The sequence below is a fragment of the Ceratina calcarata genome, unplaced genomic scaffold, assembly GCF_001652005.2.
Source record: "Ceratina calcarata isolate Rehan_Ccalc_2016 unplaced genomic scaffold, ASM165200v1 scaffold43, whole genome shotgun sequence".
NCBI lineage: Eukaryota > Metazoa > Arthropoda > Insecta > Hymenoptera > Apidae > Ceratina > Ceratina calcarata.
Window position 1 is genome coordinate 622625 of NW_017166721.1, and position 25142 is coordinate 647766.

The 25142-nt window shown below is 41.1% G+C and overlaps 5 protein-coding genes across 19 annotated transcripts in view; 2 read left to right on the forward strand and 3 right to left on the reverse strand.

Annotated features, from left to right (window-relative positions):
- The window catches only part of pns (DENN domain containing pinstripe), a 21234-nt gene extending 14376 nt beyond the window's left edge, over window positions 1-6858 (reverse strand). For 4 of the 5 annotated variants that reach the window (XM_018027721.2, XM_018027718.2, XM_018027720.2 and 1 more), the window contains exon 1: window positions 6464-6858. In XM_018027721.2, the coding sequence (XP_017883210.1) occupies window positions 6464-6581 (118 nt within the window). In that variant the 5' untranslated portion in view covers window positions 6582-6858. The remainder of the gene's footprint in view (window positions 1-6463) is intronic. The other variant, XM_018027719.2, reaches the window with a different exon arrangement.
- Window positions 6859-7046: 188 nt separating this feature from the next.
- LOC108626830 (coiled-coil domain-containing protein 22 homolog) lies at window positions 7047-10238 on the forward strand. The gene is made up of 8 exons (XM_026815115.1): window positions 7047-7473; window positions 7683-7854; window positions 7932-8232; window positions 8301-8545; window positions 8605-9021; window positions 9091-9531; window positions 9613-9783; window positions 9855-10238. Exons 1-7 carry the CDS (start codon window positions 7421-7423, stop codon window positions 9730-9732), a joined length of 1749 nt encoding a protein of 582 aa, XP_026670916.1. The 5' UTR covers window positions 7047-7420; the 3' UTR covers window positions 9733-9783; window positions 9855-10238.
- LOC108626832 (28S ribosomal protein S27, mitochondrial) lies at window positions 8278-11898 on the reverse strand. The gene is made up of 4 exons (XM_018027738.2): window positions 10736-11898; window positions 9826-10658; window positions 8538-8608; window positions 8278-8443 (listed from the first exon to the last, which is right to left on the reverse strand). The coding sequence occupies exons 1-2, from the start codon at window positions 11792-11794 to the stop codon at window positions 10374-10376; spliced, it is 1344 nt and encodes a 447-aa protein (XP_017883227.1). The 5' UTR covers window positions 11795-11898; the 3' UTR covers window positions 8278-8443; window positions 8538-8608; window positions 9826-10373.
- Window positions 11899-11938: 40 nt separating this feature from the next.
- Window positions 11939-14667, forward strand: Bx42 (Puff-specific protein Bx42). The gene is made up of 8 exons (XM_018027736.2): window positions 11939-12043; window positions 12303-12456; window positions 12529-12696; window positions 12767-13074; window positions 13180-13315; window positions 13383-13638; window positions 13759-14140; window positions 14222-14667. The coding sequence occupies exons 1-8, from the start codon at window positions 12030-12032 to the stop codon at window positions 14430-14432; spliced, it is 1629 nt and encodes a 542-aa protein (XP_017883225.1). The 5' UTR covers window positions 11939-12029; the 3' UTR covers window positions 14433-14667.
- A 39-nt stretch (window positions 14668-14706) lies between these two features.
- siz (Brefeldin-resistant Arf-GEF family protein schizo) overlaps window positions 14707-25142 on the reverse strand; it is a 45892-nt gene continuing 35456 nt past the window's right edge. For 9 of the 11 annotated variants that reach the window (XM_018027727.2, XM_018027733.2, XM_018027731.2 and 6 more), the window contains 7 exons: window positions 21740-22087; window positions 20909-21458; window positions 20405-20764; window positions 19875-20248; window positions 18603-19258; window positions 18169-18513; window positions 14707-18089 (listed from right to left, as the gene is read on the reverse strand). In XM_018027727.2, coding sequence (XP_017883216.1) covers window positions 17818-18089; window positions 18169-18513; window positions 18603-19258; window positions 19875-20248; window positions 20405-20764; window positions 20909-21458; window positions 21740-22087 — 2905 coding nt within the window. In that variant the 3' untranslated portion in view covers window positions 14707-17817. Of the gene's footprint in view, window positions 18090-18168; window positions 18514-18602; window positions 19259-19874; window positions 20249-20404; window positions 20765-20908; window positions 21459-21739; window positions 22088-23283; window positions 23664-25142 lie in introns of those variants that run through there. The other 2 variants (XM_026815112.1, XM_018027730.2) reach the window with 2 other exon arrangements.

Genomic DNA, 25142 nt, shown 5'->3' on the forward strand with positions numbered 1-25142 from the left:
AAAAAACGAAAATTTTGTAGAATTTGAAGGGGTACCCCTTGGAAAAATCTCGGAAAAATAAAAAAAATTTTTTTTTTCGAAATATCGTATTAAGTCACTGTCATTTTTCAAGAAATCCATAAATTGATTTAAAATTTTACAGGTAGCTTTTTAATAGTAACAGGAATCTATAATAACAGATTCAACATGCTTGCATCGTTTAAATATATGTATAGCCTATACATCCTTAAATTACTTGCTATCGTTTTGCATTTACTTAACATACTCTTACCGAATGGAGGTGAGCCAATAAAAGAGTTAATACTACTTTCTCATCAGTATCACTGTGTTTCGAAAAAATACTCTTTTTCGAATCAGAACACGGTCCGACCCAGTTCCGGACAAAACATACACATTTCGCTCTGGACTTGTGCAAACGCGAATGAGTGCCGGACGAATGTTTGTCCAAAATGTCCAAACAGAGGAAACAAAGAGATGCAATCTAGCGAACGATATTATGCCGTGAAAATCATTGTTACACGACTTTTACGAAAGCAATCATTTAAAATAATTGTCAAACGAGTTTACTAAAAGATACATCGGCATTCTATTATTTCATAGAACTCTGTGTCTGAATTAAAATTAAAGTATTATAATAAAATCAATGAACTTTCATTGTCTGACAATTTCTAATTAAATAAATTGTAAAACTGGTTCAATATCAGTGACAGTAAATTGTTGCTCGTGGAATCGTCTAGCAACACGACGTGTTTCTATATTCCCTTTTCCCCGAAATACATACCGCACCCTTTTTCTCGACTTACGAAAGGGTTGCACTGCCACGCAAGCGTGAAACGTTATTTTTAGACACGCCGCGCTGGTTTCGAGTAGCGAAAATTCAATTCCAGTTTTAAGTCTCACTCTTGAGTGTCTCACTCTTAATATCAAATTTTCCTAAACTTCTAATTTATCTTTGGCCTCAGCTTATCTCCGCGTTATCTGATACTCAATCAGCAGTGAGCAGAGCTATTTTATGTAATTAGGTTGTTAATTACACTCTTCGTGTTCGCATATAATGATAAGTTACATGATCTTCAGAACTGGTAATATTTAAAAAAGCGTATAAATTATTACGTGTCTTCAAACGGTATAAAAATAGAAATATTTTGGATTAGAGTAATCATTGCTGACGCGGATCATACGCGTACCGCGCAACTTTGCTCTGTAACCGTACTTCCGCCCTTTAAACGAGTACTTAAGTGTCTCGGGGACCCACCGACGCGCACAAATGACCCCGTGTACGATGACGTCACCCACAGCGGTGAAAAGGGGAGTAAAACATTCGGTAAGCACAAAAGAAAACGACGCGTTTTCTCCGATCTGTTCTAACATGTTAAAAACTATAAATTAATTATTAATACTACGTTTAAACAATAATATAATTAATCTGCATAATAAGAGAGATGAATTCTCTAGATCTAGAGGATAATAAAGTTATACGAAATGATGCATAATTTGATTAAATTAATCCTAGAATAAAAGATGGAAGTAATGAAACATTCATGAAGTCTTTATTGATCATTACATATTGCCACGTATATTAGTAATTAAATCGATGAATTCATCATTGATACACTTCTCACGATCGTTCGGTGTACTGTTATAAAACAGTAATATAAAACAGTTCTGTTACGAAATCTTAAGCAACTGAATACATGTTGGGTGGAACGCTGTAAAGAGAAAAATAATTATCTTTAATATCGTGGGATGGATGTATGTTTGCTATACCTGTTACACGATTGTTTTCATCAAGTTTTCATCAAACTACTGTTTACTGATGATCTATACTATCCATCAAAAGAAATAGGAACCCTCATGGAATACAGGAAGAAAGGGATGATGTAGGACCTTTTACACATAATTAGATATATTATACATAATCATGTATGCATTTTCATTATTTTTGTGTCTTGTAATGCTTCAATGTTTAAATTAAATGTGTCAATATTTTCTGTAATACTGGTTTATCGAGATCATAAAATCGCCCGAAAGTCAATATCGTTACAAAATGTGCGTGCTATCCCAACATATCAATGGTAATGACCCGAAGAGATAAATAAGGATAAAGATAATCACGTTGCCATTGCACGCATTGTATCACGCGATTCGGCGCTGTAATTCCGTGAACATCAGTTTTTTTATTTTTACGTAGTGAAGCAGTAATAAAGGAATGAATGAACGAAAACGGGTGGGGATTTTGGATATCGCGTGGTACGATAACGTCGATGATTTTTGCGATACGATTTTCCTCTGAAGAGTTTTCGAACGGAAACCGCGTTATTACGGTTGCGCGCGATCGAACGCGGTCAAATGTTCTCTCGTTAAATTAAAGTGCATCGAGGGCTGTTGCATTTTAATGCACCGGTACGTACTACATACTTGCTCCTCTTTTTATTACACCGCAGACTGATCGAGCTACGCTCATGAGGATACAAGCTCCTCCAACCGAATTCACGTAAACCGAATAGCAACACGCGATCGAGAAATGATGCTGGCTTTGAATTTCTCAACGACCTCCTACGTTCCTATTAATTAAACTCTGATTTTATTTTAGATTTCTATTATGTAAATATCTTGATTCTTTTGATAATTACATTTCTCTTCTGTGAGATGCAACAATAATTTTACGTAAAAGAACAGAAATCAGAATAATGAATAGCATAACATACGTATATTATACTTTCTCTTGCATTTACTATTACCTGTCTCACATACAACGTTATGTCTTATAATTACCATCGCGTATGTAATTTAGACTTTCTAGCAATGATTTTTTTATAACAATTAGAAAACAGACGGAAACGTAGTTTGTGCTGGTTTCAAGAAAGACGTTTCCTTGCTAAGAACGAACATTGCCATTTACGAAAGCACGGGAAACGGCTCTGAAATGGAATACAATAAAAAAAGCTGTTTTACTACCAACCCCTGTAACAAGCATCGATTGCTGTGCCTAGCTAAACGTGTTTAATAGGTAGTTCAACTTTGTGCGTGCGACTGGATCGATCGAATCGTCTCACTGTACATACCAACATACTAAATTGACGAATGGGTGAGTCTGAACATGCTGGCTGCTCCTATTGAATGGTTTGAGGGTCTATTGTACCGGAAGCCATCCAAAACCACAAGCAATAAACCAGTAAACAGTCACAGTTTATCTAATTTCGTTCAAGTCTATAATTACACTTTATTTCAAATAATAATCTAATAAATAGAATTCACGTGTGACAAAATTCATAGAACGAGAGAATTCTATATAAAAATTAATTCATTTAATATCTCGAATTTAATCGACCGAAGAGAAGTACCTATCTGATTCATTGGTCAGATACTTAATACTCGTCGATTTTTCCAGCACGGTGAACAAGTAAACAAAACTCATTCTTCTCAAGAGCTCTCGCATTCTGATTAATTTCATCGTGCTCGAGGGTGTTCACTGCGCATCGCGCTGCATCTGTTGCAGCGGCTCCTAGCCGTGTATCTTTAGAATTCCCCTCGTTTCTTTGTCGTACCGCGCTTTATTCGAGATGCCGTCCTTTTTTTTTTCAGAAAAACTCCAGGAAACTGTAGCGACGAAAACCCGCCTACTTCCTGTTTCTTTCTCAGAGCACGTTTACAAGGATAAATAAAAAGAATTTTCTACTTCTGCCCATTTTGTAATCCGACGTATTTCAATAGATTTGATAAAAACTTAATTTTAATAATCATTTTAATACGTACCTGCAGTGGATCGTTTGAGCCCCAGGCGATATCTGTACATAACTACATTTAACGTGACACCGTTGAACACGAGTAACTCGCGAGATCGGAGGTCACAATTCAACGAAAGCTGAGAATTATCTCCTTCTTGGCATCGTTCACAATTAGCCTTTGTTCGCCGCGTATAGAACACACGCTACCGCTTGCTTCGCGCCGCGTCGGAATTACGCTTCAATTTATAGCTCCGCGCATTTTGCAGCAGAACGAATGTAACTGTGAAAACACTGTTCCCGTGTACATGTACTTTCTCGTTATATTTTTCACTTCGAGCTTTATGAAACTTTTTGCGTTTTCATTTGCTCCGTCGTCGCAGAACGCGAATACGACATAAATATTGTATGAAATGACACGAAAAATAAACGAGATCACGAAACAAGGATCTCTTTTTCCACGGTTATCTGGAAACCGCATGGGGGAGAAGTGCAGATGCCGGTGTAACGCAAGATGTTCGTGATAAATAGCAGCAGCCTCTGCACGCGGCGGACGCAGTGGCATCGCAGGGCACACGTTCTACTATGTGCATATTATACATACTTAACAACCGTAGAAATTCGAAACAAGTGTGCCGTAACTCAACACTGGCCACTTTCATCGGCGAGCATGCCGAGTTCCCTATGGATTGAATTACGCCCGCACATCCGACCACCTTGAAAAACTAACGACATTACATAAATTCCCTGAACAGATTGGAACGACCTACGAAGAACGTTTGAACCGACAGTCTCGTTCGAGCGCCTCATCATAGATCGTTATACGGTCAAAAGAAAGTTGAAACGCCTATTCGTGTTTCATTTCAAAATTATACGCAGCTACGCGAACTTTCTGCTCATTATCATACGGATTCAATACGCCGAACGAATACTTACTAGTCTGGAAATAGATAATCGGGAAATTGCGCGTAGCAGAAATCAGTGCGACCATGAAATATAGAATATAAGCATCGCGCGAAAATCGGACGAGTTACGCAAACAAACCGGAGTCTCGTTTAGCCGACGCAATGGTTCTAAGCGAAGCGATGGTTTTCCTAAATAATATACGAACTTGAGAAAGAAAATATTTTTTGAAGAGCCGGTCTGAATTTTCTCACGTAACGCTATAAGAATTTTCCCAACGACGAGCTGCCTGCTGTTGGGTAAAACGATCCTACTTCTTGGACAAAAAAATTGTTCAGTCGAGAGGAGCATCCTTCTTCAGAGAGGATCCTGCGGGTCGTTTCCTGCGGTTTCATTGTTCCCGTTTCGGGGCGTTATACGCGGCCGAATACCAGCCAGTCGAGATCGATGAATAATCAAACATTCAACGAAGTTTATCAGACCAGTAATTGCATTCTCAACGGCACCGAGATCCTCTTTATATTGTGTCTCGGACTGGGTTCACATAAGCAATACCACTTGCGAAAGTGCTCTTTTGTCTAAAATGATTTCACAGAACTTAATCGCAAAGTTACTCATGCATTCGTCATCCTAAGTTACGAGTACCCATTCAAAAAATGGCATTGATTACTGATATCGAATGTTTTGTTTAAAGTCGATATCTTAAACTTTGAGAATATTCGCGTTCATAATATGTTTTTTAACGAAACGCGCAACGCGTTCGTCCTTCAAGGAAGATTAAAAATACGCGCGAATGATAATATCTATCGATTGGAGAGTGACATTAAAAACTAGGAAATTAAAAATACACGACAAACTTAATTATTATCGAGCGTTCAGTTCTCCGTCATACGAAAACGGCTTCCTCCGATGGAGCTTTTAACAAGATTACACGATTTACTATACGCTGATACGTTATTTGTATGAAAACGTATCTAGGATGAGGAGGGGGTATTGTTATCAAAAATATGGTATTTCACACGTTTGAAATTTGCATACACACGAAAGCCAAGAACTTTTCTACGGTTTCGCATTCGAGAGAAGCTTAGCAATGCGTTCGGTTTAACTGTCAACGTGTGAATTCGGGCGAGCGTATTTATTTGAAAGGGTGCAACGGCATGGATGAAAGATGAAATTCACGTGTCAATCACGTGCAAACGAAACGTGAAGCTAATACGTTCCAGAAACTGTGTATAAATAGTCATTTTGTGAACAACAAAGAAGTTCATTCCGCAATCAACAGAAGGATGTTTGATAAATCAAGCATAAGTAGATAATGAAGACTAATGAATCGTCTCAGATTCTCAAGTAGACGTACGTTGCACGCAGGGTAAATAACCTACATATGTTTGTATGTACGTATGTATGTATGATTCATGTGAGATAAATACATTATCTCCTCGTTGCGTAATGCAGTGATTTCGGAAAACGTGATGCACGGTGTCTCAAGTCAACGGTCATAGCACGATTCGATTGTCAAAGATTTAAACCTGTACAATAGAGTAATGCGAGAACTGACAAAAGTCAGTAACTTGGTACATTACATAAAGGTTTTATAATCTCTTCGATAGCCAAGCAGTCAACAACTACAAATTTGACTCTGAATAAATATTTGGCTTGAAAGTGTGTCACCTTCAAGCGTGCATCATTTTTTTTCCAATAGAATTCTGTACATATAATTTTTGGAGTTGCTCATATCAGCTCCAATGTAGAAATGGTATAAGAATAGAAGAAATGATTGTTGAAATTCGCATGTGTTTTGTTTAGAAGATTTGGCCCATAAAAGGAAAGCTTACCGAAATATTTGTCCGGTTCCAGTCCCGAATCCTTGTCCAAGCCGCATATGACGAAATAATCCGCGAATCTCTGTGGATGTTGCTCCGGTCCGCGCATTATTCCCAGGCTCCCGTTCATCTTTTTCCTCGGTGAAAGAGAGGAAGTAATCGTATACGCGGGTCACACCACTTTGGCACACGAAGCACTCCCCTCACGAAGAGAATTTCCACATCGCGAAACACCGCGAAACTGTCATTTCACGCGAGAGCGAAACAACAGCTGATGTTGACACGTAACGTACCACCGAACGTTAACGGCACGACACGACTCCCACGACTCCGCGGAGTGTGGACTTGTGCTACGCTTGTGGAGTATTGTGGACCTCTCGCCGCTCGCTGCTCGCCGCGAATAATTGATCTTTACTCAACAATCTGAACTTGGCCCCAGATCCGATCAAGTGACTGCGGTGCAAAATTGGCGCACGGAGTTCAAAAACGTTGGAAGCCCCTCCAGAATTTTGATTTAACTTTGAAAGGACACAATGAATTCATTGCACTTTTATTATGTATGCTTATTGTATAAAATAGGAGCAGAGGAACATATACATGTAAATTACGTATGCGTACGATATAAAGTAGTCTTCAAACTATTGAGTAACACGTAATGCATCTACTACACCTACTATTGAAATCGCTATCTCTTTGCATAATTACTTCGCATCTCTTTCACAATTCACTTTAGAATTTATTTTCCATGAATCAGAGAAAGATGAAACGATCAATATGACGTGAATATCACGTTGGCAAAACTGACACTGACACGTTCTTACTTACGCCGTCTGCTTCATGGAATGACTGCACCGACTGCACAAATGTTTGTTCACTTATGGACAGGTTAAATTTGTGCGATTCAACTTGAAATTCGTTTCGATAATAACGATACCGTAGAGGATTTTAGTATTTTCACATTTTTTACGGATGATGGAGGAGGTTGACAATATAATCATTCACTCATTACGTCAAATAGGCTGGTAAGCTTTATTTAAAATGATTATTCATCGGTCTTCTGATATCAACCGGTTTCGAATAGAAGTGGGTGGCTACGTCTACTTATGTGATAAAATTTAGTTTCGAATAACAAGCAAATGTGCTTCTCCGAAGCTAAATGAATTGCAAAATTATTCAAATAGCAAATGTTATATATTTTGATATAATCCTAATGTCAATTTTCCTTTTTCAGTGAGATAGAAGAGAGTGTAACAAATCTCAGTAATTTCAATACAGAGTTAGTGGTAGAGGCAACTGTAAAATGTTTAGACATAATAAAACCAGGCCTTGGATTATCTACAGTCTTACCAATAAATATGGCAGCCAGATTTCGATTAGGCGCCTCACTTGCTCAAGCATGTTCAGTAAGACTGTCTAAAGATTATTTCATATGCAATCTTCGTAGTTCGTCTTTATATTGATACCCAGGTTTTGAATTTAGGAACTAGGATACAAAGGTGATATTGGCTATCAAACATTTTTATATAGCTCAGAATCTGACTTAAGAAAAGTTTTTATGTTTCTTATTGAAAAATTGCCAAAAGAAAGTGATAAAGCTTTAAGCGAACCTGTTAGCAATATCGCGTTATTGGAAAAATCGATAGCATCGGTAATGGCACAACACCTCTCTGCTCCGTGGTTACCGCATTATTGTCATGCGAAGGGATTTAGAAATAGAGGAAGAGCAAGGGTTCCTTATAAGTCTGTGAATTTAGAAGTCCCAAAAATGGAGGCAGAAGGAGGTAGCATTGACTCTATTCTTGGTATAATAATAATCATACTCGATCTAAGAGGATCTTGTTTATCACAGAATATCAAGATTATTACATACATTATCTGCAGCCTATGCCTGAACAAGTGCAAAATGAATCGTCTGTTCTACCTTCGTTGATATCCTTCAATGCGAGAGCTCTTCATTCGCATCCAATGAGTCTCACTGATCAAATTAATTGGCTAAATAAACAATATTGTGATAAAATTACTGAAACAAACGTGTCTACCGATGTTAACATTCTTAATAGGGTCTCGTTAATGGACACATCATTACCTCCTAAGGTAAGCTCCGAGATATCGATGTGTTTTTATACTGTATTAATTTTGTTGCTGATTTACAGGAATCTGAAGTAAAAGACAACAGTACTAAAGATGAACAAATCACAGAACATAACATCTCGGATAAAGTAGAAAAGCAAGATCTACATGTAGATAAAATAAAAGCAGAATGCGAAAGTTTCAGAAGTAACATAGAAGAATTGCAAGACGTAATTAAGAACTTAACTACTAGTGTAACTCAAGTAACAATAAATTATCAAAATGAGGAAAAGGAATTAACAATCAATGAAGAACAGAAGAAGATTAAGGCAAGAATCTATGACTTATTACAAGACGGTGAGGAGAATGTAAAAAAATTGGAAGCTACGATTAATACTACTACGCATAAATTAATCAATTTGGCTAATCAATGGGAAAAACATAGAGTACCACTAATTCAAAAATATAGAGAAGAGAGAGAAAAACATTCTACTAAAGCTGTAAGTATTATTGCATTCCTAGAAAATATAATGAAAATCGTGAAGTTAAAATATTTTCGTACTTGTTAGAGCGCAAGCCAAAAGAAACTCGACGAAATTAAGTTACTAAAGGAGAAAGAAAGAGAGTTGCAAGAAGAGTGTCGAAACAAAGATCAACAGTACACTCAATTAGTAACCGAAGTTCAAAAACTTCCTAAGGAAGTAAACCGATCGGCGTATACTCAACGAATTTTAGAGATAATCAACAACATCAGGAAACAGAGGGATGAAATTAGCAAAGTATTGGCGGATACGAGAGAAATTCAAAAAGAAATTAACACGCTGACGGGTAGATTGGAGAGATCGTTCACTGTCGTCGATGAATTGATATTTCGAGATGCGAAAGCGAACGAAGCGTCGAGAAAAGCTTATAAGCTATTGGCTACGTTGCACGCTGACTGTGGCGAACTTGTAAAATTAGTAGAAGAAACTGGCGCTACTATAAGAGAGATCAGGGACTTAGAAGAACAGGTAAATAATGAATATCATCGAGATCATCTCATATTTAAATACTATTATGAAAATACTACTGTATTTGTAATTTCATTACAGATCGATTCTGAAGCAACCAAGAATGTCGGAGCAAACTTGGAAAGAATAACTGCGGATTTGAAACAAATGAAACAGGAAACGGCAGAGTTAACAGCACAACTACAGAACAAAGCCTCGTGATTTCCATACAAGCTGTGATATTATGACATAGATTGTAATAACAACGACCAGGTAAAAGATCAAATGCAGAACTTCTAGTAAAATTTACATTACGTGTATGTATGAGATCGTATTATTTATAGGAGACATTCCTCGCAAAATGATCTTGAAGACCAACTTTTGTAGTTATGCAGAATTTGATATATTGCTGCCCGTGAAGCAATCTTCCAAAGTTCGTTAAAGGGTGACTGCTAAATTTGTGCCTTGGCCCCAGTTACAGCTTACTGTGCTTAAAAAAGGGTCAAGTATATAATACAAATTAATTTAATATCAACGCTCAAAACGGAACGTCATTTGTTACAGAGCCTAATAATTTTTTAGCATAAACTTTAATTATGTACAGTTTCATATTACTGAGAACTAAGTGGCTTTGGAGTTATCTACTATGACTCTAGATAATGAACGTTTAAGAAAATACTTTTAAGCGATTATGTACAAAATACGAGAGATAAATAATATGTAACATGTATTGTTTGCTATTTCCTAGCAATTATGACCCCTCTACAATTAACTTTGATACAAACTCAATTTATTAAATATAATTATAATTATATTTGTTATAAATACAATTATAATTATTTTAAAGACTATTTTCTCTGGTTCTAAATCCTAGGAGGTACATATTCTTCTTGTTGTTCCAATCTCTTCAACTTTGTCAGAGCACGAGGCATTTTAAGAATACGTTCCATTTCCGCTTTCTCTTGTGCTTCCTTCTTCTCGATTTCTAATTCTATTTCCTCTTCATTATCGAAGAATGTTAAGAGCTTTTCTTTTTCTTCTAAATATTTCTTTAGTTTGTTTATCTCTTCCAATTTATTTTGACGATTTATTTCCTGTATTTGTTTGTTCAGTACTCTTTCTCTCTGTTTTCCCCATTCAGCATATTTCTATAACAGTACATAAATTTAATGAATAAATTAATTTTAGTTAATTAACATTTATTTGCTGAAAGGTATTTAATTACCTGTATCTGTTCATTTACATCTATATCATGTTGCTTCTCAACTGCACATTTAACATTATTTTCTAATGCTTCAGTTAAACTTTCTTTGCATAAACTCTTCTGTTTTAGCATATCCATTTGAGACATTAAATCTTTAAATTCACTTGTTGCCTCTTCTCCAGTTACATTTTCATTATGTTTCTCAATCAAATTAAGAACTTCTTCATAAACAATATTTTCTTCAAGTCCATTCAACCATTGCTGTACTAATTCCAATGCATCTTTATATTTTTTATATAATATTAAACCTCTCAACTGACAGGATCTTCCTAATGCACCGCCTAGAGCATTTCCTTGAAAAGCTAAAGTCTTCCCAACTAAATCTTGTGGATCTGTGAGATCAAAGTGATCGTCAAAGAAAGGATTTCTAAGAAAAGCTACACGTATCCTAATTTCTTCTTTGGAATCATCTATAGGCTCTGGTGGCTTCTGCCACGTATCAGGATCCTCTAAATATTTGTGACAAGCATATAAAGACAGTGCATTCGTTATTGGATTCTCTACGTCTTCTTGTAGCATAGGTAAAACACCAACTTTCGCAGCACTGGCGTAATCATTTTGCTTGATATATGTATCCATAAGTATATTATAACTCAAATGATCAGGAAAAATTCCATAAGTAAGCCTGTCATGTAGTGTGTTCGTAAGTTCTGTGGTGTAATCATTCTCCAATAAATATCTTATGACTGCATGATGCGTTGAGTCCAAGGTATTTGTTGTCTCCGCACTCTTCCGCAGATTTTGAAGTACCAACAACAATTCGTCCAAGTGATCTTTCGTCTGTATGGTATTCGCAAATATGTCAACATCGACTGCACTAACTTTCCCGGCAGTCATGAATTTATGATTCAAGGTTAAAAACAAGTCCTCCGGTTTACATTTTTGTAATAATGGTGTTTCGAATCGGGTTTTCCATGCTTCCTCGCACCGGTACGCTTCCGATAGAAAAGTTCGTTTCTGCACGGTTCTCCTCGTTAATCTATGGCACGTTTTTTGACCTGACTTAATTATTTTCAACATTTTGCACTGTTATTAATGATTCATATTTTTATATTATCGCTTTTGAATGTAAATATACAAATCACGAAAGGTTACACCAGCCCATGCAGCGATGCAATGCTATAGATGGCTACAGACGAGGTATACTTTTTGTCGTGCACTAATTGTAGCATAGGAGCTCAGGAGGCGCTACCACAGTATTGTGGTGCTACTTCATCTTCATTTTACTTCAGTGTGCTCAAGTGTGCTTAATAAAATGTCGCTAACAAGGTACGTTGTTGTGAAAATTTCTCTTTAAAATACGTTTATTCGATTGAATATTGGTCCTCGTATAGTTTCTAACTTGTTCGATGTACTAGAGAACGAATAGTTTCTCGCGCGATGCGGGTTTCTATAAGGTCTAGCCTGTATTTGTTGGGAATCACGAAGGGTGTATCGCGTCTCAACTATTCTCATTAATCCTTACGTTCTTAACTACTAATTTGGCATATCAAATACTTTTTGAGTGTTAGCTTTTTGTTTGTTACAGCTTGTTACCTGCACCTTCGCAGGTAGTGTGGGACAGGGAGGATGAGGCACGGGAGCAAAAATTACGACAAAGACCTGTATCCGCGCTTGTCAAAGCCGTGGTTACTGCACCACCTTATGGACAACGGAAAGGATGGGTGCCAAGAAATCCAGAGGTAAATAATATCACGATAATCTCAATCTTCTCTTAACGAGGCTGAATGAAAACAATTCGTGACTCTGTTTAGGATTTTGGAGATGGCGGAGCATTCCCAGAGATCCATGTGGCTCAATATCCACTTGGAATGGGGATGAAAGGAAAAGAAACCACCAGCAATGCCTTGGCTGTTCAGCTAGATGCCGAGGGAAAAGTTAAATACGACGTAATTGCTAGGCAGGGTCATTCTAAGGATAAGGTATGGACTACAGATAGTAACATTTAACTATATCATTTTTTACGTACAACACGTGATTTTCCATTTATAGATTGTATATAGCAAGTTGAGTGATCTGCTACCATCGGAAATCACGAGCGAGGAGGATCCCAGTTTGCAACGTCCGCCTACCGAGGAGATAGATGAGCTTACGGAAAAAACTAAAAGAGCTTTGGAAAAGATCACGAGATCGAAGATAGCCGCGGCAATGCCAGTGAGGTGCGCGGAAAAGCAAGCGCCAGCGCAGTATATTCGATATACGCCATCGCAACAAGGACAGTCGTTTAATTCCGGAGCTAAGCAGAGAGTTATCAGAATGGTAGAAGCTCAAATAGATCCTTTGGAACCACCGAAATTCAAGTAAGTTTCGCGAAGACACGAAGCACTTCGTTCAAGGCGAAACGAACGTTCAAATAAAGCATCGTTTACTACGTTGTGTAATAATCAGGCCTTACTTGACCGTAGAATTAATAAAAAGATACCACGAGGACCTCCATCACCTCCGGCACCAGTCATGCATTCGCCTACGAGGAAGGTGACAGTCAAAGAACAAAAGGAATGGAAGATACCACCCTGTATCAGTAATTGGAAGAACGCGAAGGTAGATAAAACCCATTCTTTCATTTTCTCGTTGATTTATTTCTTACGAGCGGTCATTCTGTTTGCAGGGATACACAATTCCGCTGGACAAACGTTTAGCCGCGGATGGTCGTGGCTTGCAGCAAGTTCACATAAATGAGAACTTCGCCAAGTTGGCGGAGGCGCTTTATATCGCGGATAGAAAGGCCAGAGAGGCTGTGGAGATGCGTGCACAACTCGAGAAGAAGTTGGCACAGAAGGAGAAAGAAAAGAAAGAAGATCATTTGAGACAATTGGCCCAGAAGGCTAGAGAGGAACGTGCCGGTTTGAAATCAGCCGCAATGGGTTCGTACATGTATTCTATGTGCTTTGCATAAGCGTTAAGATTCTGATTATCTCAAAATATTTGGAATTTGAAGTTCGATCCTACGAATCTAATAGTGTGCTGCTTTTAATGTTTCACAGAGAAATCGGAAGACTCTCGAGAAAGAGATCAGCTTAGACAAGAACGACACAAAGATCGTGCTCGCGAGCGCAACTTGGCGCGCGCTGCGCCCGACAAACGATCCAGATTGCAACGTGAGCGCGAACGAGATATCAGTGAACAGATTGCCCTCGGTTTACCCGCAAAGAGTATTCCCAGTGCCGGAGAAGCGCAGTTCGACCAACGATTGTTCAATACCAGTAAAGGAATGGACAGCGGTTATGGACATGACGACGAGTACAACGTTTACGACAAACCTTGGAAAGATTCAAATTCTCTCGCCACCCACATATACCGCCCTGGAAAGAACATCGACAAGGATACTTACGGAGACGATTTGGAGAAACTTGTTAAAACAAATCGGTATTTAATTTCTTTCTTTCCTTCCTTGACCGCACGATTACTTTTACCGTCGAATTTTACAATTTTCGCGTGTGTTTTCAGATTTGTTCCGGACAAAGAGTTCAGTGGAACCGATAGATCGACGACGCGCTCGGGACCTGTACAATTCGAAAAGGACGAGGAGGATCCTTTCGGTTTGGATCAGTTCTTGAAACAGGCGAAACGTGCAAGCAGTTCTACGACCACGACCACGAAACGCAAAGACGAAAGGGAACAACGGAGAGACGACCGCGACAAGCGAAGGAAACATTAACTTCCTAAGTGTACAAACTAAATTGTTCTCTGTTCGTTTAATATAATTATATGGATAGTATCGAGATTGTTAATTACATTTATCGATGTTATCAGCGTCGAAATTACAGATTGGAATCGGCACCGATTAAATGCGAAGAACTTTTCTACTTCTCTGTATGCGCTAATGATAATTTTACTCAAAACACTGATATATACAAAAATAAATCTAATAAATATATAATTAGGTAAAACGACTTGCCTCTCTTCGATTAACCCGAAGAACAATGCCCAGGTAGTTTTACACGTTCCAGACTCATAGTTCTTTATTAACACAATGTGCATACAGCGTTTTCGTTAGATTAACAAAGGAGGCGATACTTTCGTACGGGGAGCAATTGTTATTCCTTAATTAATAAAGTACTTCACTTTCTCATCAAATCGTGTTTCGTCGAATGCGCCGAAAGTTTGTCGACATTATTTTTCGCGTGTTACCATTTCTTTCCTCTTTTGTTCGAAGATCGCGTCAATAATTATTATGTTCCACAACGTTGTATTGCTTCGATGTCGTGACGAGCACTTGTTTCTGTGATTTCCAAACGTTTGTTTCAACGAATGAAACTTACGGTTTCTCTACTTTGGTACTGACTACATAACTTTACCAATAATGTCTAATCGAAACTAATGATCATTTTATTTATCGTACGTGAGATCGTGCGTGAAACTTGAAATAGAACCGAGTTTTATTGCTTACGATCGCTATGGTATAATTGTACGCGTGGAAACGAGTTTGGAAAACACCTAAGCGTGATTCTCTAATCGCACTAACACCGTCCTCGTTCAAGAACCAGAGGAAGTCGACGAACAGCCGAAGGACTTCCGGTCGTTAAACGAGCTCGTGAGAGAACGTAATGACGATGTATACTCTTTTCTCTGAATTTTCTGACGAATATCCCTGACGACGTAGAAGATGGTCTTCTTAATCAGTCTTTTCTTATTTTCGTTTTTTTTTTCATAAGAAGATTATCACAGAAGAACTTCCGTATTCTCTTTTCATTTATTTCCGTTCGAATTTATTTTCATTATCCACGCAAATTGACGCGATCCTTAGATTAATATTAAACTGGTCTCGCACTATTTATTGTATTACCACACCCTTAAAAGCTACGTCGAGGCTTTTCCTGTGATGATGTTTCCATGAAATTTATTTCATTCGCGAGTGTTACAACGCGGCCGGAGAACTCTCCTGATGAGAAAGACTAGAATTAATAACGCTGAAGACTACGTTTGTTGTTACGGATCCGTGGGAGCCTATAATACAAGTTTAGGATGAACACTTCGCCAAACAGTTTTAATTACGTTTCCAGTTTTGCTGGAATTTCCTTTTCGTTCCGTTTCACATTTCCTTCAACCCCTGCGTACCCTAAAATTCATACTCGTTCGTATCAACAACGTGAGAATAACTATCGTTCGATTTTACAATTAATTAGAACCTACACGATCGTTACAACAGCCCGTTTCTCCGTCTCGTTTAAGAGAGAATAGTAGGCATCTTTAAAATCGAGAAACGCGATAGCAGCCGAAGTTTATATATGAGATAAAATGTTAGGAAACTTAGCTGCCCTAATATAAGTATTATTTATTTTTATTTTATTATGCCTGTGTTTGTGTAAGTGTCTCCGTTAAAAAGTAAGAACTTATATTTTTCCGGGTTCGGTCGAAGGGCTTAACGTTACGCATGTAATCTCGAAAGAAAGAGCTACTGAACCATACGAAACAATAGCGCGAACGGGTTGATCAGAAATAAAACTCCCAAAGTCCGAAACGAATTACGTGTTATGATAATGTACAGTGTATCAAATTTTTATGATTAGTCGCATCCGGCGAAGTTCCGAAACCAACGAATATTTCTTTTCAACTTACTATTTACTCGGTACCGCGAGAGCTGCTGGTGCATATGTACAAGTTAACATTTCGAGTACGGAATTCTGCAGCCTTCGGAAAGTTCTCTATAGTCTAATCTAAAGTCGTTAGTCAGCTTCTCATCTCTCGGTGATGAGTTGTGGCAGTATATAAGGCATACAAGTTGTCCTCTTGCTTCGGGAGCCAAGGCTCGCGATCGCATACTTAGTCGAGTCATTTACGCTATATCGAGACGAGAAACCGACTAATCGTTTACTTAAAATGTACGCTGCTTCGGACAGACCATTCGAGCTCGAACACATAAGCAGAACTACACGACTTGCAAATGGTTATTGTATTATTTATCGAGATATTCGCAATGAGAAACGCGTCTCTCCTATCCTTCTTACGCTTTTCAAACGTTAATACTTACAAAGGATACTACATACGTTAAACGCTTTTTTTCCATTGCTGTGATATTAAAAACTTGTTAGACATCGACATGCACCTAACATTGAGAAGGGGATTGCTTATCGGTTTCCTTAGGCTACCTTTTTTTTGTTACAGAATCATCATCATCATTGTAATCGTACAATTCTATCGTCATACATATATCTATTATGTACAAGAGTGTTCAAGTATAGCTACGACGATATTTGCAAAAAGACGATGTTACACTAGAGTCGCTCTCTCTCCATCAACTGTTCTCCATTTCTACTTCTTTAAGAGCATAATTTCTTTTGCCACGCGGTTTCTCGTTTAAAAATCAGTTCACCGGGCCTAGATGACCAATATATAATAGAGGGATTATCTACAAATGCGGATGGAATCGTGCGAGCGAATCCACCATCGGAAATAATTATAAATACCATAAGAGAGATAAGAAAAAGATCGTATCGATCCGACGTGTTTTTCTCCACTTTTCGATTAATAAATACTATACACGTGCCCCGGTGGAGGCAAATCTCTCAGACATCCAGCCAACTTTTACTTCTCGACGTGATCGCGATTGGATCCTGCCCAATCTAATAAATCTACGCTTCGCGTAATCAATTGCCCTCATTTTTTTAACACTGTTTTCTTCTTTTAATTTTTCGTTTTTATTTCATTACAGGGTAACTCGCCGACTTCCCTTCCTCGTCTCGAAGACGTATCGACCTTTCTAATCGCGTACAAAAATCAGCGACCATTCACCGCTTCCTTCGAGAGTCGAGAGAAAGCGAAAGGGTTCGCGCCTCATTCGACGAGGAAACCGTGCACACGATATTCGTTTTCGACTATTCAAAATTTCCAGAGAAAAACTGTATTCGAGCTCTCCACAGAATTTACAATAAACCTGTACTGGAACTTAACTGACGTCGCGATGTAGGCGTTGTGAAATTATGTATAGGAAAGGAGGAAGTAAAAAAGTTTCATACACTGTTTTCTCTTGAAACCTTTAACTCGACATCGCCCCATCGCGAGAGTTCCTGTTATCTTTTAGGCAGCATCGGAAGGACAATACATTACACTTCCGTGGTGCGGCTGTACGGGCCGGACTCCTCCGATTGCGAGAGTTTTCGTTCCCGTTTGGCGAACAGATTCCCTAAAAAAGAGGGCTGCTGAGCCAGTCCTTTGGCACCACCGGGGATCGTGGCCCCTGGATGCATAGGATGAACTTGTCCAGGATGCTTAATGCCTTGGCTCATAGAGCTGGCAGACGTAGATTGAAAAGAAATCGACATACCGCTATCGAGCGAACCCACGCTTCCGCGTCGTTGCGGTTTTTCGCCAGCAACTGTAAACGAAACGAGGATTCTTCTATAGAAAACATTATTTCACCGCCGATTTATTCTTTTATCGCCTTGTCTACTTACATTGCTCGTGTATATCCAGAAGGGAATTGCTAAGCGCGGATCGTTTTAATTGCGTGTCCATGTCGGTGGTCTCCGACCTTTCGGAACACGAACCCGGGCAAGGACAGATTTCAACGTCCGCTACTCCGGAGTCTCTATTTTCGGCGCCGCCACCTCTGGCACTTCTGCTGCTCTTCTGTCGTTCCAGTTCCGTCTCGATCCGTAATGTCTCCATCTCGTCCATCTCGCTGATGGATTCCCTGAGGTCCTCCACGAACTTGCATCTATCGTGTGCATTCCTCGCGTTGAACGTGACCAGTACCTTTCCATCAACGCGCTGGGAGAGTCTTATTCCATACGGATAATCTGAGAACGGACATCATTGTCGATAACGTAATTATCAAAAGGAACACCGAAGAGTTCGATGCGATATTTTTTAAAATACCGAAACTTACGAGGAACCTCGAACAGCGTGACTACCATTCCGCACAATGGGAAACTCTGCCTGAACGTGTACGTGACGCTGTTCTTTTTCTTACTGAGAATCTTCGTGACGACAAGTAGATCGTTAAAGAGGAACACTTCCCGTTGATGCACGCCCGGTCTCTCCTTCTTGTTTATGTCGGGGATCTCGTAGAGCCTGCAATAGCAGACCAATCTTCTGTGCGGCAACGCCATATTCGGCTTCTTGCCGACGATCGTCGCTTGAACTTTCATCACTTGGGAGACGTGATCGGAACCAGGTTTAAATTCGTTCTCCTTCACTCTCTCGTAAATTCCGACCAGTATGTCTCGGTCTATGTCTCCGCAGTCGTCGATGCCGCGGAGATTTTTTATAAAGTCGTCCATCCTCATTCTGCGCTCCGGTTTCAAATTTGGCGTGTGCAGATCGGTGTTCAACATGATTATCGCAAACGCCAGGACGAAGACCGTGTCCGCGGAGCGTAGCCTGGAGACCACGTCGGGGTTGCACTGGCAATAACGTTGGCTGAATACTTCCATCAATCGTTCGATCTTCTGAGCCTCGCCCGGCATTCGGAAGTACGCTTGGAACTTCCGCAATGCTACGTCCACTTGCATTCCGGACAGGTCCAGCTCGTGAGAGAAGCATCTGCAAATTAATCCGTGAAGCGTTTGTTTAAACTTTTGAGATCCTCACGAGTTTCGGATCGTTATTGAGTAAGACGAAACGTTCGTTGAGAGCACTTGAAAGAGTATGCAGTTTTGTTTTGAAATTTGGGCTAAGAATCTCTTGATGACAGCGAAGCGACTTATTTACGTTCAGAAGGGCTGCTGCTACCGACTCTGTCCTCGATCATTCAAAACTCGGGTCGAGTAGTGTTCCGTTACCCGAACACGTGTTTTCTTTTTCGTGACCGGCCCACTCGCAACAGCTCCTGTTACGCTCTCGTCACGCTAATTGTAGAACTAAAAAGGGGCCACCGAAGTCCTTGGATCCTTTTACTCGATATCTGTTTAACCGCCGCGCGTTAAATTTCTACTTGTACCGAGAGAAAAAGAATGCGGCTACCGAATCAAAACAATTGCGCGTTCCTTAAAAAGACAAGAGAAATCGACTCTTTCTATAATAAATAACGGAGCCGCTGTTTCCGCAACGTCGATCACCACGATCATCGTGGGACGAATAAAACAGATTACCTTTCACCGAACGCGCCGTTACGTTCTCGCTTTTCCTTTCCGTCGAACCGATAAAAAATATTACTCACTCGAGCACGTGCATGTTGAAGGGATTCTGAAGATTTCCAAGGTATTCCCCGATCATCTGCTTCGACAATCCCTTTCTGCTGATCAAGAATCTCGCTACACCCTGAGGACTGTTCTCGAGAAATCCCCTTCGGATCAAGTAGGTGATTCCCCGCTCCGGTTTCTTGTTGAAGAGGTTTAGGCCCACTCGGTACTGTCGCTTTCTGACCGTCTCCGACACTTTGTAACTCGCCTGCGGCATGTTTTCCGGGTGGTCCATCAGGGGATGCTGATACCCAGAACTAGCGTGGGAGTGGCCCAGATCTTTCACGTTGTTCATCATCGTCGCCGAGTCCGTCGCGTGGTTCGCGATCTCTTGATGCTCCGGCGAACTTGACTAGACGACAATCACAAATCCCCGATAATTTTTTCTTACCGTTAAATCTTCGCGATAAAGAAGCAAAGACTCTTTCTGAATATCGTCTAGCCGAGAAGAGGGTGAACAAGAAGCGACGAGGCAAAGAGGAAACTGAAAAAGGGCGAGGAAACTCACGATTCCTTTGTGCTTCCACACAGGTGATCCTCTTTGAGGGTCTCCCTCGGAGCTCTCGCAATTAGTGGAATCGCTACCGGAACTCTGGACCGAGCTCAAGCTACCGTTCTCGACGCTCTTGCTCAGACCATTGTGCCGCGGCTCCATGGATCTGGACGTAATGGAAGACGTTCTTTTTGGCACTTCCGGCGGCACCTTCTTCGCGGATGCCCTCGTTCTGCCGGCGGAACCGAGATGCCCGACGCTACTCCAATTCTGTGGCACCGGCGTTTGAAGATTGTGCGGCGTCGACGGTGACGTACATGGCGTTCGCAGAAGATCGCGCGGAGGCGTTTCTTGCCTTATACTGCAGAGCGTCTCCTTTATCCGAATAATTATAGTTAAAAACGTTATTTCATGCTATTCGCGATATATCGTCGCAAACTTCGACCAAAGAAAAATGATTTCAATGTGTAAGACGCGTTCATTTATAATTTCTTAAAAAATTCTTAAAGTTCTAGTCACCTGTGGATTGTAATAGTGCATGCTGGAGCCGCTCTCTTGCGAGCTCGATTCCCAGCACGGGCTAGGTGGTAGCTGTTGGTGTCTGTTGCAGGGGCTCGGGGCCAAAGACGGGGTGTGTCTGCCAGTTTGATGTATGTTATGATTCGCGTGCTGATGACCACCGCCAATTTGGACCTCGCACCTGCCGCTTTGGCTCCTGGGTATCGGCGACTGCGAGTTCTCCACGTGCCTCCTCTCCCGGAGGGACATGCTCCTAATAGGCATCGGCCGGTTCGCGGCCCCCGACGGCTGCTGTATGTAAATTTGACTATGATAGACCATCCTTTCATGCTCGTTGGCGTTCCCAGTCCTCTCCGTGTTGTCTTGGATCTTTCGGCTCAAACGCTTTTCCGCTTTGGCCATCGCAGTAATCGCCGCGAACTTTTTTAAAAGCGTGTATCTCCTGAACGCTCGCTGGATAGTCAACGCGGCGTTCCTCGCCTTCACGCCACCGTATTTTCGCTCTAACATCTCGATCTGCTTGTCCAAAAGATCTTGAGACAACTCGTACCTGTTCGAGAAAATTTCTATTCTGCATTGGACGCGTACAATTGTCCTTTTACAGATTCTAGATTTTTGTTTGCAGCCAATACCGCGGATTGGTTTCAGAAATTAAAAGCTTGAATCTGAATGGAACTGGCAACGAAGACGTGCGTTCTGCGAAACCTCGTACTAAATAATTGACCGCGAGCAATGTGCAAATTCCTTCGTCAAATGATAAGAAACAAAATCACGATGGAGCAACAGATCATCGTACAAAAGCGAAAAATGAATACAGCGAATTGATCTTACGCAGTCTGAAGACGGCATCTCTTCAACACGTCTCCGTTACGTACAGGTCCTTTTTTAAGATGATTCTGTTGATACCCGCTCGCCTGCGGCTGACCACCGTAGCCCTGCACCATAGTGCCGTAACTCTGCGGCTGGTTGTAACCCGCGTGGGCGTACACCCTCACGTTCGACGTCGAATTGTACGGTCCATGTCCGTAATTCTGGTTCTGCACGTACGACTGACCCGTGATGTAGGACGTCGTCAGGGACGTTTGACTACCGGACGAGTACACGCCGTGCATGCCGCTACCGTGCACCTGGTTCACGTTCGCGGCATGCTGCGACGGCCTCTCCATCTTCTGCGGGAAGCTGTAACAGAGACAGCAGATTCGGTTACGATCACGCGGACACCGTTCAGCTCGGAGATGACACGGTGGAATGTGAGTAAAACTTGGAACACGAGATTCGCCCTCGTGTGTCTCTGAACTTCCATAGGGAAATCGTACACCCGTTACAGGATTACTATGGGAATTATAGGATCATGCATTATAAACGAATATTTAGTTGTACAGTCATCGACGTTCCATCGACGCGATACATCCGCGAAATTGCAGTAACGAGCGGGTAATCGGCAGACCGCGTTTCTACCCGCATTCAATTTTCTCGCAGCACCTGCGAATTGAACCGCGGACGAAATCCACCGGGTCACCGTCGCTCGAATGCCAGCTGCGCGTCGCCGATTCATCCCTTCAAGGGATCGTGAGTTTCACGGTAATGAGATTAAAAAAAAAAGAGCGAACAATCTAACACCAGCCTTTCTGGACAGCCTTTCACTCCTCGATTTTACGGTTAACGATTAATTTCTTTCTCATGCCGGTTGCACGCTGGATTTGGCGATGAAAGCGTTCTGCTTTCGTGAACTATTTCCCATTCGCGTGAACTTTTGCCATTTGGATACGAAACGTTTCGTTCGAATTGGGATAAGTGTAGGATCGCGTTATTTTTTAGTTTCAACATGTACGTTTTTACTACCAGCGAGGAAAGTACATCCGAGGACAGGGGACAAATCGTAACGAGATTACAGCGTGCAATTTGCAAGTTAATTTCGTTTCATCTCGTTCTGAGTAGCGCGCTCGCTCGCGCGCGCACGGCTTTTGCACACCAGCACTGGCATTGGTTTATTCGATATCCGGCCGCCACGCGATTGCCAAACGTGATTTCCGGAGATCCCACTCATAAACGCAGAGGGTCTCACAATTTTCATCGCAACGCATTTAGGAATTTACAAGATAACCAGTCACTCTAATTCTATTTGCTAAATGATTTAACGATACGTTAACGGGAACATTCTAGACGTTACTATTGTTCTTTGTCGAACAAAAACACTTTTAGCAGAAGTAAACCTGGCAACCGCAGGTACTACGATGGAACATCGCTCGAAAAACGTCACCTTTGGCTAACAGCTGTCGACGATTACTATTCGGGGGATCGTTTCGTGTTCGTGAATCACGCGATGAATCATCGTTCGCAAATCACCCCCTTACTATTGTAGAACAACCACCTACCCCGTGAGAAAGCCAGCCACCCAGACCACCATGCTGATTCTTCGTTTCCCTCCACTAATTTATTCTTAATCGACCGAACAAACTTTATACTTCATCGACCGAACGCGAACACCACATTCTTGATGAAAGTTCAACGGAACTAAAGTATCACTGTGGTAAACGGTGGTAGGATCTCTCAGGATAAAAAGGAATTACAGCGGCTTCGAGTTTGGAAGCGGTTCGAGGCGGTTGGATGTTCACTATACGAAGGATCACGATAGTCTGAGGATCGCAGGGTGGACTGGAAGCGATCGAGGATCGTGAGCAGCTGGCAGCCGCAGGCATTCTTCCTCCTCGGGAATCAAGGAAATCAGTGACAGCGGCGGGGTGAGGTGTACCAGAGCACGTGCATATCGGCTACATCAGCAGTGGTGTGCAACTTACTGCTCTGCTCGCCGATCGATTTTATCCCTACCCTTTTTCCTTCGTAACGTCCCTCCAAATTCAATTTTTCGACGATGCTTCTAAAACGTGTCGCAATTCAGGTTCTATCGTCGAAGAACATTGCCATGGAGCAAACAAATGTTTTTCAATTTTGTACACCGGTAAAAATAGGATCAAAGAGACGCAGGAAGCACGCGATACCGGGATATAAAAATGAAACGGTTCGACCCTGAAATGGGTTAAGAGACACTCGAGAATAAATGGTATGTGCACGTTACACGCAGGTTCGTTATTCGACGAGAGGAGAGGATGGAAAGGGGAAAGGTGGAAGAGAAGGGTACCTTTTCGAGCAGCCCTCGAATATGCGTATCGGCTTTCGCATGTGTGTCAGCAGGTATACGGGAGAAGGCGACTGACGGCGATGACGACGACGATGATGATGATGATGATGACGACGGTGACCGTGACACTCAACCTTCCGTGCCTTATGCAATGCGTGTTCAATTAAGCGTCTTACGTAAGGGCCAAGATGCAAATGTGTTTACGCGTGCCAAACGAGCGCGTTGCGTGAAGTCTGAAAAGTTGACCCCTCGGTTGATTGGATTTTGCAAGGGATAGTGCGATTTACGCGCCGATGGAATCTACGCGTTCCTTCTTTTGTTCGAAGACAAAGCAAATACGAGATTCCGAAGGAATATTTCTTGAATGATAAAAAATATGTAGCAAAGATGATTTATTGTTTAGCAGGGAACCGACGCCACTTTCTCGCTATTCTTTCCCATTAAAGGGAATTACATTTTTCTAACTAACAACAATTGTCTTAAGCGCAACGTAATTGCAGGAAAACTTGCCGGTTGGAATTGTATTTAAAACGTGCTCGCTCACGATCACGTGCACGGGTCTAACGTTAGACTAGACGGCTGCACGCACATCCTGAGAAACTCTTTGAAATTCAACGACTAATTGTCCGTCGAGAATACCCAGTTATCGCTTACAACGGCGATTGCATTTTAATGCAAAAAAAAGTGCAATTAATAATGCTACAGAGATGAAATTTACATGTTTACCCTGTTTCATACTTATAAATATGAGACAAAGCCAAGTGCCAATTGAAAGAAGGTATTAACCCGACGAATTAACTCGAGCCGCTGAATGCGTGCAGGGATTTGTTCATCGAGGCAACACCACGCGTCTGCCACAGGTAACACAGCACGTACTCTCTAAAAGTGTTCTCTATCGAAGAGAAAGAACGAGAGAGGAACGGCTGCTGGAACCCGGGGTACGCGTTTGACTGGCGAAGCTACTTTGGTTAAAAAACACGAAGCCAGGTGCACGCTCGGAGCCACTTTACAACACGCATACGCGCGCGAGGTAGCAGCAGCAACAGCAGCACGCGTGCATCGCGGCACGAGCTCCGCGAGCAGCCGACAGGCAGA